This window comes from Dermacentor variabilis, chromosome 2 (genome assembly GCF_050947875.1).
Source record: "Dermacentor variabilis isolate Ectoservices chromosome 2, ASM5094787v1, whole genome shotgun sequence".
Classification (NCBI taxonomy): domain Eukaryota; kingdom Metazoa; phylum Arthropoda; class Arachnida; order Ixodida; family Ixodidae; genus Dermacentor; species Dermacentor variabilis.
This window is the reverse complement of record NC_134569.1, coordinates 94,971,584-94,986,239: the sequence shown is the minus strand read 5'-3', so window position 1 is coordinate 94,986,239 and position 14,656 is coordinate 94,971,584. Positions and strand designations below refer to the sequence as shown.

The following is a 14,656-nucleotide window of genomic DNA, read 5'->3' as shown; positions in this document are numbered from 1 at the left end:
GGTTGCGACTCATGAACTTCGAGAATATAGGCGTACTCAAGAGGGGATCCGTTGACCAATACTGGGCAATGTTACCTTTTCTTGCATGAGTCATGAGAATTACGACTGCAAGAAATACATAAAACTCATGCGGAGTAACATCTTTCCACTGGTGTCTACGGGATCTGGCTGCCAGTGTCAGTGCGGCATGTACTTGGCGCTGGATAATGTTCGTTTGTTCCACAATTGCTTCCACTATGTCCGGCGTAGACAAACTTCTTTAAAAAATCTTGAGCTCACTTGACGTCGCTGTAATGTCATTGCAGATTCCTGAATACGATGGATCAAAAGCATGCTCGTGAGGCTTGAACTCTTCCAGTAGAAATCGCGCTTGTCAGATTTCTTACGCGGATTTCTTGGTAGCAGGGGCTCTTCATCACTGTCATCACTTGACAAGTCACTTAGGTTGGCTGGCTCCTCGTTGTCACTATCATCAGAGTCTGAATTCATAAGCAGTTCTTGAATTTCTTCATCTGTCAAAGCGCGGACGCACGCTGCCTCACCATGGCTGCTCTGCCAAGACGGAAACAAAGAGAAGCACTGTAGAAACATGCGCTCCATCTGTTAAAAATTCACCCTACAAATTCTATAAAATTTATGTGGCCTCTCCATACATGGCGTGACATGGTTGCATCGTTTCTTTTTACATAAGTATTATCGGGCTCGGCAGGGAGCGAGTTAAAAAGTGAAAACGAGTATACTCTGGAGAGGTCGGGGTTGTGCATGTGTGATTGTCGGAGTTATCTCGGGAGTGGCAGTGAAAGGGTTAAGCACCAAGCTTCCCTGTAGAACCTGAGTTCTGGAAGTGCCACTTCCATTCAGTCAGCACATGAAATGGTCTCCCAACTTAGTGGCAGCATCAAGAATGTGGCTGTGCTTCGTGCGCCTGCTGCAGGCATCGAGGAGGATCATCAGCAGAAGTCTGTGGAGTGGAAGTCGGTGCCATGTGTGCTGGGAATTCAGTCATGGCATTTGCGGATGTGGGCCCGTGATCAGTAAAGTGGACATGTGCTGTCCATTGCGAGAACTGCCATTAGCCAGCTGATGGTGATTAAGCTGTTTTAAATACTAACTACAAAGACACGCAATAAGTTTGTTCGAGTACCACAAGTAGTGTCGAGTTTGCTTTCTGTTGTGTCCCAGAAAACAAAGCAGAAAACACATTCTCTGTTCTTGCCACAATAAAAAGAAACGAGGTAAACTTTCCTTCATTTGTGGCAACCATTGCCTTTTCTTAAAAGAGTAAATATTACAAAGCAGAATGAGTCATTGCTGCACTAAAGCCAGCACGCTTAACATGGGCCACTTTGACCCATTATATTTTGCGAATAAAATAAATTAGGAAACATATTGTTGCACTCATGTCTTGCCCCGCATAAGGGGACTTCCATACAAAATTCCTTTTTCTTTTATTGGAGCCGTCCGTAGTTTCTTTATTTTATTTTTTAAAAAATCTTGTTTGTTTAACTATATTTTTCTTATATTTCACGTAGGAATATAATATTTTGAATAAATGCTGCAAGGAGGACGTTCTATGTTTGACAGTTTTTACAAGTTTCTATGTGAAATAGAAAATGTGCCAAGATGCATCATAGTTATAAACATTTCTGATTTCGGCCATGTTTGTATTTTTTAATCTTTTTTTTTATTTTGGGACAGCATAAAAAATCCATGGAACTAATTTACTGTGAAGCATATTAAAATGAGCAGAAAGTTTTTCGACACAATATTTTTAGTTTGCATTTAATTTGGCTGTGAAATCAGAAAATATTGTGGTAAGCAATAGGACTATGCTTGTGCTGCCACCTTCAAATATTTTTTTGGCTTGTTGGGAATGCCTTTCAGGAATAAAATTTTTGGCTCCGTGCAGTTTGAACATTCCTACACGACATAAAAAAAAGCAGGTAAAACAAAAATATTAAGCAGATATACATGTTTGATGTCTCGTGGAATCGCCCTGTAGATGAGGTGCGAAACCTACAAGGCAGCTTTCTTACACTGAAGTTTCATTCATTATGGCAGGACAGACTGTGTTGCCATTGTAAATGAGATTTCAAGTGCAGGAAAATGGCCATGTACTTTTGCAACGGGTCTGTAATAATAATAATAATAATAATAATAATAATAATAATAATAATAATAATAATAATAATAATGCAGTATACTTCCATCAATTCAATTTGAGACCAAAGGTCCCGTTTGGTTCTCATGTTTCTATAAGCCAAAATGTTCGTCGTTACAATCCTGGAACTTTCCCTCACCACATAATTGCCCTCGCCCTGGCCTCAATGGTTACTCTTAACGGCAGCAGCATGTCTTGGAACTGCCTAGGGGACAGAGCATGCATCGAAAACATCATATCTCCTGCCAAAAATGCTCTCATTCGGCGTGCCTTTGGCAGAGTTCAAAGCTAAAACAGGAGCTCACAATGAATGACTATCACATCTGCGATTCTAATACACATCATTTCTTCAGTTGCTCCTAAACTTGCCTGTGCATTGCAGTTGGATACGAAACTGAAACTGCATTTGCTGTGTTAGCAACAGCCTAATGTCAGAACCAGTGTTGTTGTCCTCGAAAGATGATAGCAGAATAAGTTTTCGTGTAGGTTGGCGGCAACAACTTGCTGCTTTCACCCAATAATTACGAAAGCTTATTCAAAAGCTTCTTTAACATTCTAAGCTAGTGGAAAATGAGGCACATGACATGTTTTGAACATTCAAAAGGTTTGCATGAGTTGCAGGAAGAACTGGTGAAATGGTTAGTCCAGGCATGGGTCATCCTGTTTGCTACTGTGGCTGAGTGGCTTGAGAACTGTGGAATATCAAATTCAATGGACCAGAAGAATGGTGGCATGTTGTGGGCCGTAGACACCGATTAAAGCGGTCCAAGATTGACTATAATAAATTTTTATTGTGTAAGCTCTGCGGGTTCCATATTATATCTTGCCGAAATCAAAGGCATGCTACTTTAATTTTTTGTAATTAATAAAGGTAAAGGATTTATGTGCACATTATCTTTTACTATAAACCCATAAATAGTGAGTGCACATTATTAGCATAGGGTAAATACCGCCAAATGAAGCGTGTCTGAACAGTATTTCCTGCTTTTTTTTTTTGTATTCGACCCTCTGGATAACTTGAACAATTCCATTGACCCTGAGTAGGTTGAATCTAGATAGTCGACTGTAATGACTAATGTTTATGGCATAAAAGCTATGCAGAAATAAGTGGAGGAAGCAGCACCTCGGTTCATAGCTGATAACACTAGTATTGGGTCCATTAAGGTGTTTTGGATCCCTTCATGGGCACCTGCCATAGTGGTGCTCAGTGTCTGTGCCATTCTGCCAATCAGCACGGTTTAGCTTCCGATTGCGGCAGCCATATTTTAGTGTGGGTGTAATGCAAAAATGTTTGTACACTGAGATATTGGTGCATGTCAACCCCAGCAAATGAAAATTAGTTCGTAGCCCTCTACAGGGCAAGTTATGGCTTTGGCACTAAAGAGAAGATGGAAAATGAACTAAAAATATCCCAGATTGAATTCCACAGACCCTCTAGGCTCTGCAGTTGACGTTTGTGGACTACGCAACTATTCAAATCAAGTTGCTACCTGAACCCTGTTTGATTTATTTTTGCTTGCGCCTCAACTGAGAGAATTGTGCTGCTGAGCTCGAGGTCGCACCTCGAATTCAGCAGCTTCTTTGAGCGGGGCATTTTGGATGCGTAGTTTTGATGTGCTCACTCCCTGAGAATTGTTATGCACAAGATGCTGACACACAGACGGTAGGGCCTAAGTGACCTGAGACATTCATTTTCTTATACTGTGCATTGGAAATATAAATGAAATTGAGCTGTTGGTAACACAGAAATACAATGCCTAGAGTGCCGCCAGAGGATATGACGCTCCCTTTACGCGCCGCATGCAACAGCGAACGGTGTTGCATTTGGGTTATCACCTATTAACCCTTTCAGGGTCAATGACATAAATATATGGCGCCGTGAACAATTCCAAAATGGTCGATGCCATGTATTTATGGCGCCATCTGTATGTTTAAAAAGCTCGCCAATTTCCTAACTTTTTCTTTCTTGGCATGTGTTGCCACTATGCGGGGAATACAGGGATTTTTTTTTCTCGCGCCTCCCTCTCTCGGTTTTTGTTGCATGGTTTCTTTTAGAGCTAGTTCGTTTGCCCCGACGCATCTGTATATACTACCGCTCGTGTAATGGCACGAGCACGGGCGGGCGGCGGTTAGTTTGGGTTTTGTTCCACGGTGGTTTCGGCTTCTTGCGCTCGCAAAACTGATGGCTATCTCATTACTAATCGCTCAAAGGGCAACCACCTGTTACTCGCTCGTTTATTGCTCACAGGAGTACACATGCGAAGGATGCCACTGTGCAAGCTTTCCTTACTGGGGGGGGGGGGGGGGGGGCCTTGCAAAAGCTAATTGTCTCTGGTTGGCGATAAGATGAAGATTAGTGGAAGTTTGTCAGAGGTTTTGTTTTGTTGACGGGCACACAACCACACAGTTTTCTTGAGTGCACTCACCCTCATAGTTCATTTATGCTATGGACGTAAATATTAGTGTAAGAGCAGGAACATTTGAGACTTCCGAAATATTCTCGTGTGCGCATTTTCTAAGCCTTGAACTATGTGTATAACAATGCATCAAATTTTTCATTCTTATAAGTTTATTTCCTGTTTTTATTGTTGTTATTCATGAATAAACAGTACATAGTATATACCAATGCAAGATATTTTTTCTCACTTTACATTCACCCTAGAAAAATTACGGTAAATTTTTTTCAAAATAGGTCTCTCTGAAGAATTTAAATCTGCAATAAAACAAATCGACCCTGGGTGGCCGCAATTGGCGAAAAAAATCGACCCTGAAAGGGTTTTGGACGCAGTATGCTTCCAATGAGACCACGGCCCACATGCTGTGAAACAAATGAGTGACGATGCTCATCACAATAGGGTCGGTGGCGATAGCTGTGAATGGGGCGTGCAAGAACCCGGGAGGAGATTTACTGGTACTGCAATAAGGAACTTGGTGCGCAATAGTGTTCTCACGCGAGATGGGTGGTCGAGTATTGTGGAGAAGCTGCTGAGGTGGGCGGCTACTACTATCGATTGTGCACGCCTCGTGCCTTATCTTGTTTACAAGGGATCTAGCGACCGGGAAGACGTATCATACGATTGATCGCAGTTTAGCAGTCTAGTGAACATTGGGACTGAAAGATGGCGTTTTCCAGGAATGTATGACTTGGTAAAAAATAAGCATAACTGTATTGGGTCATTTCTTGTGTTTTTGATTGTGAACGTTGGTGCCGGGAAATTGTATGTAATGGAATCGTATCAACGAGGTTCTACTCTGAAGCTTTCAAAAACTATGCATGCATTTCAGTCACCTAGGCAAGAATATTCATGCCACTGCGATGTGTGGTACTGGTTCCTTGGCTTGTCCTTTTGTCTAAATACGAGGCACTAAGTTTTGCATATTACTTCTAGGAGCCTCTCTCACAGAGTTTTGCTCAGAAAATAAATGTGAAATGGTGGCTGCTGTCAAATTTACCATTTGCTTTTGGGTTTTCACTGTTTAGTGTTGTATTGGTGCACAGTACTGATCTTCTTTGAATGTTTGAACATATATTCTGCTGTTGTAGCCCTACCCCCTTTTGTTCAATGTGCATCACTATGCAGATCCTGGCCATTCATCTGAGCCATCTCCAGTGGTACTTTGTGTTGCAAACTTTCCCCCTGAAACAAAAATGGCAAGTAGCTTTGATCACATTTTTTAGAATCTGGCAGCATGGATTGACAGTTCAATTAATTTTTTGTTATTCATCCTGGTGCCTGCTTATAAAATGTTCTGCACCTGCTGTATTCTGCTCAGGCTTTCATACTAATGTACTCATCGCCTCAAATGCAGTGCAGTCCACTTATAAGGATACCGCATATAACGATATATCGGTTATAGCGATGAGTTGGCTTCAGAGTATCAATTTGTGCATTAGGGCTATGAGAAAGAAAAACGTAAATAATGATATGTTATTCACCGCATATAGAATATAATGATGAAAATTCTGCCTTTTGGGCAGCATTTTCCATGCACAATAATAGTGAAATTTGCTTTGCTAAGTTCTCCTAAGTTCTAGACGGGGCGAAAAGTCTGCCTATGTGAGTTTGTATCTGCCACCATTACCGTGCAGCGCATCCTCTCAGCGTGCCGATTCAGAACATCGCAAGTTGGCGCAGCGTGCCACATGATGCCGCCAGCTGCTTCGCGTACGTGTCGCCGGCGAGCGTCCAGAGATAAAAAAAACTAACGAGCGAATCGTGTCTGCGCTCCCTTTCTACAACCTCCCTCTGCTCCTCAGGGGGCGTGGAAATGCGCTGCGGAAGCAGAAGTTGGTGCGCCGACGAAGCGCAAAGTTGTGTCGCTTGGGACGAAGCTGAAAATTTTGCAAGACTTGTGCAGTCGATGATATTGACGATTCTGAAAACCACGAGCGCCACGATCATGAAGGCTAGAGCCTGTGACCGTGCTCATTAATGGAAACGGCGAGCTTTGTGCCCTAGGGCAAGACCCCCATGCATAAAAACAACACGGTGGCAACCGCTGACATTGCCGAACTGTGGGAGCACGTCGCTACTGGCAATAAAATAGGTGGTGCTTCGATGGAGGAGTTTCTCAGTGCAACAGCGCTGCCTCGTTCTGTGAAGAATCTCCGAAGGGGCGATTGTTGTCATGACAGACGGCAATGTTGTGCGACGGAGGCGACGAGGTTGCCAGTGGCCCGTCTTTGAAACCAACCTCAATGTTTACGTAAAGTGCGCTGACGTCAATAGAGTCACTCATTGATTTCATGCACGCTGAATTATAGCCGCCACTGTATGCACAGCGGCTGGACACGATGCACACTGCAGTTGTGAACCTGAAACATCCGTGAAAGCAAGTGCAGTTTTCTGACTATTTCAGCGCACCTAACACTTCACACACTGTTTAGAGTTATAAATAAATGTCTTATTTTTCACAGCCTTCTTTCTACAACGTTAATTCTTTATCGTAAGTGCAAAATTTGATTTCGGAGCTACGAAGGTATGTTCGGCAGCTTTTATTTTTCATTTTTTTATGACAGTCCAGATATAGCGATGATCGATTGTAACGATCAAATTTTTCGTTCTTGATATCATTATAAGTGGACACCACTGTAGAAGGATTCTATATCCGTTCTCTTTTTTTTTATATGTGTGAGAGGCTACAGTGAGTATTGACGAGTGGCGCTTTTAGATAAACAGGGTGTCTAGCAACCGGGAAAATCGGGAATTCTGAGGGATTTTGAGTAGTCTGGAAAAACTCAGGGAAAACTCAAGGAATTTTGGCTTCTATCAGGGAAATCTAGCTGTAATTTTATTGAAAGGGTAGAAAGTCGTGGTAATGCTGGCTCAAGTAACAGACAGGATAAGTAATGAATCGTCTTTGACGCCCTGTCGTCAGCTGGAGGAGTTACCAGTGTAGAGTCAACGACCAACTTTCCGGATTCCCGATAATTTGGATGGCTTCGCGGCGCCACCACGTACCCCATAGAGTCAATGTATCAGAACGTCTGAAATTTCTGACGCAAGAACTCTTCGCCGTCCGATTTTCCGGACGTTTTGCCGTGACCGCAGCTCCGAAATGGCATTAATCAAAGCCACCACCGCTGCCATTTTGATTACCTCGCTGCCTCGAACCGGCACTCTCGTATGCAGATCCGCTGGCAACTGTTGCCACCACTGCGGCAACGCTAGGCCTAACTGCTTCAACGTTCCCTATGAAGCTTCTTGCCGTTGGGTGCCGTGTTTTTTGTAGAAAGAATTCGCTGCTCTCAGCAATGGCACGGACTCCGCCTTTGCGGTCCTCGCGATTGGCTTAGAAGCTTGGAAAGCATGGTGCATTGCATAAAGCCGGCTCCCGAAAGTCAGCTTCGCCTCTGTACAGAAATGTTACTTGGAGAAGCATACGCAAAAGTATTGCAGTGAAGCATAACAAGCGTGGGAAGGGGCTATTGCCCCGGGACACAGTATATATTCCTTAATTATACGCGCATGCATCCGGTATTTCCTGTCACAGTGCAAGCACCGATATGCCTGAAACGCGTATCGGCAGGCCTTCAGGGTGTTAACGAATATGCCTGTGGCGGTTTGAGCCCTCAAGGGCAGTAAATGACATGCATTTATTTTTTCCAACTGGCCGATTTACGGACGTTTTCGCGCCCCCTAGGGAGTTCGAAAAATCGGACGTGGACTGTGCAACTGATAAAGAAGATGCTTCAAATGGTTTTTGGGACGAAGGAGTGGCGGAAGGAGGACAAGAATAGAAAGGACCTACGCACTGAGGAATGAACAGGAAAGGAAGTGTGCTGCCACCGTTTTAAAGGAGCTTGAGCTCAAAAAACAAAGTGTTGGCTGATGCCGAGATGTAGGTTCCCTCATCCAAACCAAAATAAGTTCTTTAAAGCAGTGAAACACAACAACAACACGGAGGCGTTGTGCACGGGCTGAGAGTATGTCAGGACAGTTGAGGTTGACTTACGGGCTGTTGAAAGAGAATCTCAATTGTGACAAGTTTGGGCCTCATTCCACTGAGCTTACTATCAGTTGATAGAAATAGCTCATATTCGAAAATATTTGCTTCTGTATGCATGTTCTTTTTATTCGTATTTGAGAGTGTCCGACTCGATTTGCAATTTTTTTTTCGAAGACATTTTATTTGCTGTGCATTTTACTGACCCCTCCCCTCTATTCTCTTTTTTAATAACATAAACACTACTCCTTAGTATTCAAATTAGATTAGGTCGTTTTTTTTTTCAATTTTTTTTTCATATGCTTACTAGAGAGTGACAGCATCGGGCGATATGGTTTCAGCCCGTCTTGACATAAAACATAGTTCTGCATCACTCAGGGAATTTTTCAAAGGCACTCAGGGAAAACCTGGAAAACTCAGGGAATTTGGGAATGCCAACTTCGTAGACACCCTGATTAAGGAATTCCCACTTTGTGTAAGTGCAGTAATGCTTGGCTGTAGTATTTTACTTGCAGAAATGCTGTACACATGCTTGCTAAACCCCATACGGAGGCAAAATTTGCATATTTTACATATTTTTTTATTGTTCAAAAGCACTGTACTGTTACAGTGAACACTTAAAACGTAGTTGCGGTAAAAGGAGATGAACTCTTTCCCTACCGAACCGCAACCATTGAGCATCGTTAGCCCACTATCGTTTGTTTGAAACAACGCTTTCGAGACCTTCCGCACTGCTCATGGACGCACTGTGCCATCGGATGTGAAGGAGGATAACTCTGTTTGGTTTCTTAAGCAGTTCACTATTTTCCCGCTTGGCGGTGATTTTTTAACGCACTCCAACGTTCTGCGATCATCAAAACAAAAATGGCCACCTCCGGAAGCGGCATGCGTGCACGTTGAAAGATTGCAGATCTTGAGGTTCCACTGTATCTGTGGCTGATTATATTGATGGATCGAGCAGCAGCTAGTCTGAGGATACTGCCTTTTTGTCTGACTTAGACTCTGAGAACGACTACGCAAACCAGCATGGAACATCGGCGGCCACAGCCTGGTTAGTTTCACCTCTTGCTTTGGCCCATCTTTGTTGTCATTTGGAGTGCTTGAGAGCCTGCCTAGATGGAGACTTATCAAAACTGCAAGAAATGCTACAGCGACAGGAAAACCCTGCAGAAAACAAGTTTGCTGCAAGACATGCAACGTTCGGTGATGTTTTGCAACGAGGAATTGCTTTGCCACATGGAACGCCCAACTGTAGTGCTTGCAGTTAAATTTTTTTCAGTAGAAGACCTTTTCACTGAAAAATTTTGTATTTTTTCCGAGAGAGTGTCTATTAGACGGCAATGCATTTTATATATCTCATAATTCCTGTTACATTTCTTTCGTAGTAGATACAAGTGTGTCTTTATAAGCGTTATTAAATTTTATCCCACAGTCTTGACTCTGGCAATTTATTTCTTTTTTTGTGACGTATATCTTGTTAATAAAACTTTCATGCATAAAAAGTGCATTCATTCTGCCTTTTGTTTCTGTACTACATAAAATATTGAGAGCAGTAGTTCCTTCAGAAAGAAAAATCTGGTGTAACCTACAAAAAAAGATCTATTTTCCACATGGTAGGGATAGAGTTAAGTACACATTATCTATCTCTATCCTTTTGGCTGCACTACCGATATTGATAACATTTTGGTTAATGCTGCCATAAAGCTCCACTTTCCACTTTGTTCATTTTATGGTGCTCACTGCTGCGGTTTCTGAGATTTTGCGGAAGGGGATGCATGCACATTATTCTTTTTTTCTCTTGTCCTTTGATCTCTAGCTATATATTAAACCTATATAGTAGCATGCCAAACATTGTGCTCGGCTACCCAGCCCCTCTGTCACAAAATTTCTCTTACCAGCACACATGTATTTTCAGTACTGGTTGATCTTATGGTTTCCATGTAATACATTCTTCTAAAGTATGATGGCAGTGCTTCTTCAAGAGACCTTTGCCCTAGGCTAGCAATCTGGCATAATGCGGCACCAACATTCTGAGCACATTAGCTCACAAGACCCAAATGCAAAACAACCTATCTTCTTGTTCAGTATTGGAGCGTCTGTCTTTACATGTGTTCGTGCAAAACAGACCTGTGCACTCGGCTTGAGGTTTTCTTCCCTAAACTTGCTACTGTTTTCACATTACTCTTCTTGCTTTGTTTTACAGGCCGACATCGCAGATCTTTTCTCCAGCTGGGACCCCATTGAAGTGGTCATGGGGAAATGCGATTCCTCTGCTCTAGGATCATAGTAAGTGACCATGTGCAGAAATGTTGAGAGACCCCGTAGATAAATGTAATGGGTCAAAAACTAAAGGCAAAGGCACTGGCCTCCCAGTGACCAGTGGTTTCTAATGGACCGTACTGAATTGCTGCGATGGTTCAGTGGCTGTAAAATTCTGTTGCCGAGTGTGAGGTCAAGGGTTTGATTCCGGGCCTCAGCTGCAGCATTCCAAGGGGGAGCAGAATGCAAGCGTGCTCGTGTACTTAAGACATAAGTGCTTGTTAAAAAAACCTTAGGTAGCTGAAATTAACTTAGAGACTCCCCCCATGGTGTCCCTTAGATGCATTGTTTTGAGATATTAAGCCTCTTAATTTGATTTTGAATTGCCTTTACTGAATGTTGCATGCGCTCACGTTACATTAGGTAATTGACCGTTGCAGCTGTTGATGTCTGTAATTGCACTCTTTTGATGACTGTTAGATGTGGCTACCTTGCTTATGAGAAACTTGGGCACAGCAGGTCATTAGGGCAGTGTGGATATGTGAATATTCAAGTAAAATGGTGTTCATTCATTTTGTTTTGCAGTTCACACGCCTACGTGACGGTGGCTGACAGAGACACTGCAGAAACCGCTGTGCTGAACCTGAATGACACCTACTTCAACGGCCGAATAATTGTAGTTGTCTCACTGCCTCATAATTGTGAGTGCACTCATTTGCACTCTCATTTCATCTGCAATAGCACTGGAGGCCCACTAAAGGCAAATGATAAGTTTTGCAAGGGTGATAGATTGCAGTCCTGTAATTCTCTTTTCATTTAGGACTTGGGTAGCCAAGAAGTGACTTACGTAGTCATTGAGAAGACGGCAGTCAAAGATGATTCTTGCTCAATTTCAGTCACCCTATAAAACAAAGATGTGTGTATTCGATGCCAGTGCTGCATGGAAATCCAGTGTTGCACCAGTGATATGAGACGCCATGCTCTTGGGGCACTAATGCCCTCGGTGAGCTGCTTTGAGAGGGTGCCACACTGGCAGAGGGTAAACACTGGTACTCTGACACTTTGTCTGAAGAGCTAGCGTCAGTGAGCTCCTCCATTAGAAAATCGGGTAATATTAGCCAAACTGTACTTTATGTTCAAATGTAAATCTATCTTCAACTGGTTGACCACTTATATTTGTGACACATACAGGTAAGGAGTCGTCATTAGCTGGTTTTCGCGTTTCACCAATGGTGGTGACAGTACTGTGTTACGTCTAGTGTTTTGTTGCTTACAAAAACATTGTTATCCACAAAGGTGGTGCTGTAGGCATTTCAAGATACTAACTTATCACTTTAGCCTGACCTAATGCTGGCCTTTCCTAGATTTGAATGGAAGTCTGTTGAATAATTAGGCTTGTGTGAATATTAGATATTCTTCCCGAGAGCTGTGCGACAGCTACAAACATATTTGCGTCGACTCGGCACTAAACTGTAACTTAGGCCGTGCTGCAAAGCAGTGCTGGTTAGGCTTAACAGCCAAGGCAGGTGTAGTGGTGGGCGACATACCATTGTCGTAAGTTTGCCATTCATCAATGATCAGGCCTGAGATCTGTGCAAAGGCTGGACAGAGGGCCGCAGAAGTGGCAAGCATGCCTATCATGTTCGTCCGTGCGCTTACTGAATGGAATGGGTTAAGCTCGCATGTAGATGGAAAGCGTCAAGCTTGAATTTTCTCAACACAGCATAAACTGCTGGCATCACGCATTAAAGGTCGCACTTCGTGGCATCATGAGAACGTGCAATGGGCATATGCGAAGCACTCCCACAGCTTCAATCATAAATTTCAAGTAGACTGAATCGTAACTTCGAGCAAAAGTCTGTAAACGAATTTTCTATGCTGCTCGCATTGTAAGTAATTCTGAAGTTGTATTTTTGCATTAATATGTCTCAATAACAGCTATTTTAAAGTGAACTAATTACAGTGATGAATATGTTTCCTTCTTTGCAAGAACCAATTTTAAGCCTCTGACTGCCAAGTTTTTTTTTTTTTTTAACAACTGCTACACACCCCCTGCTGGATTTTTTTGCCGTGTTGGTTCTGTGGGCATTTCATGCTACATAGAAGATAGTTTTCCGTCACCATTTTCTCCCATTTCAGTATTTGTGAGCAGATTATATATTCCTTCGCCTGTTATAATTAGGATAAATGGACATGCCACGCTGTTCATAGCCACGCCTGCTTTTCCAATTTTCTGTCCCAGCCGGTTTATTTTTTCTCTTGTTGGCTCAGCGGACATTTCATGCTACATAGAAATTGGTTCTCTGTTGTTGGTTTTTTTCTGATTCACAATTCATCATGTGTTCATAAACCTCCTCGCCTGTCAAAGTGCTGATGAACCTGCCACACAGGCTTGCCATGGCTTCTCTGCCGTGAGAGCGGCAGAGCACTGAAACATTTGCTCTACCTACAGTCAGAAATTTTACTCACAAGGTTTGTGTGTGTTTAGAGTGACCTCTCCATTGAAGGCACAACGGGTACGCAGTGTTAGTGTTTGCACTAGTTGCCTCTGAAGAGGCAGGGAGTGCGCTGAAAGCACAAAATGAATATGCTCGGGAGTGGCAGTGGCTGTGCTAGTGTAGGTGCCCGAGTTATTTTGGGAGTGGCCGTTGAAGGGTTAAAGCGGAGCTGTTGATGCGACTTAAAGTGCTTAAAAGCATTATCTGCCTGTTTTCATGGTTTTCTAAGAAGGCTAAATCACTCATGACGTTTATACAGTGAAACCTCATTAAACCGTAGCTGACCGGAGCTCGGAAAAAGTATGTACTAAACGGTAGTACTGCTTAACCAAAATAGCAGGAGGTCAACCACTTACCTGTCAAGAACGGAACTCGGAGAGAGTGTGATGAATGGGCAAAAACCTGCACTATTTATTCACTTTGCGCGACAAAGGTCTGTTATTTTCATTTGATGCCACAGTGGCCTAGCAGCGACGACAGCGGCCTGAAACTTACTGAAGCTGCGAGCCAGCTTTTCAGCCAACCGCCTCTTCTCAGCAAACACTGGCATGGCAGATTCCTTGTAAGCGGTGCATATTCTCCATGCACGGGTGCGGTAGCGTCGCAGAAGTCACGGGGCGCTTTTTTCATTGCGGGGTGCTGTTCTCATTGCGACAATTGCATTCATGAGGCTGAAGTAACGTGCAGCTTCTGCCACTGTTGGGCTTTAATCGCCTGTGCTGTCGCTTTTCGTGTTGTCATCATCACTGTCGTTAGGTGACACTTCGGCAACAACAGAGGCAACGATGGCGAAAAGTCGAACCTCGTAGCCGATATCTCTTCGCGGGCGTAGCAGAGCTGCCAAGCAACTTCTTTGCATTTGAAATGCCACATGCCGTAGTCAACGGTAGATCCCTGTCGCGTGACAGCGCAGACTTCTTTGTGCCACCTTTGATAGCACAAATAATGTCCTTTTTTTTTTTTTCTATGCTGAGCCCCCGGTGCGTTTTATCCGAGCATGACGAGAGTCCTAGCTTGCACGACGCGATAATGCTCTCTGGCACGGTGCTGAAATGACGTTGATGTGCCTTCACGTTCAAACGGACAGGGTGCTTGGAGCCTGTTGTTCTGATCGCTGAGGCTTGTTCTGCCGGGCCACCCGATGGGGACGACGCAACGCCGTGATTCGCGACGAAAAGTGGAAACACTACATGTTAACTGATACGTACCGAATAAGCTGGTAAGGTTTATGCGGATAAAAAACGCACTATGTTCAATGGCTGCTGAGTTAGGGATCTTACTGTATATTGTT

At 43.3% G+C, this 14,656-nt stretch overlaps 1 protein-coding gene across 2 annotated transcripts in view; it reads left to right on the top strand.

Annotated features, from left to right (window-relative positions):
• Positions 1 to 14,656, top strand: part of LOC142572322 (uncharacterized) — a 91,517-nt gene that overhangs the window by 57,425 nt on the left and 19,436 nt on the right. For both annotated transcript variants that reach the window (XR_012826042.1, XM_075681332.1), the window contains exons 16-18: positions 5,743 to 5,813; positions 10,812 to 10,894; positions 11,453 to 11,568. Coding sequence is in view for 1 of the 2 variants with exons in the window: in XM_075681332.1 (XP_075537447.1) it covers positions 5,743 to 5,813; positions 10,812 to 10,894; positions 11,453 to 11,568 (270 nt within the window). In the remaining variant the exon portion in view is untranslated. The remainder of the gene's footprint in view (positions 1 to 5,742; positions 5,814 to 10,811; positions 10,895 to 11,452; positions 11,569 to 14,656) is intronic.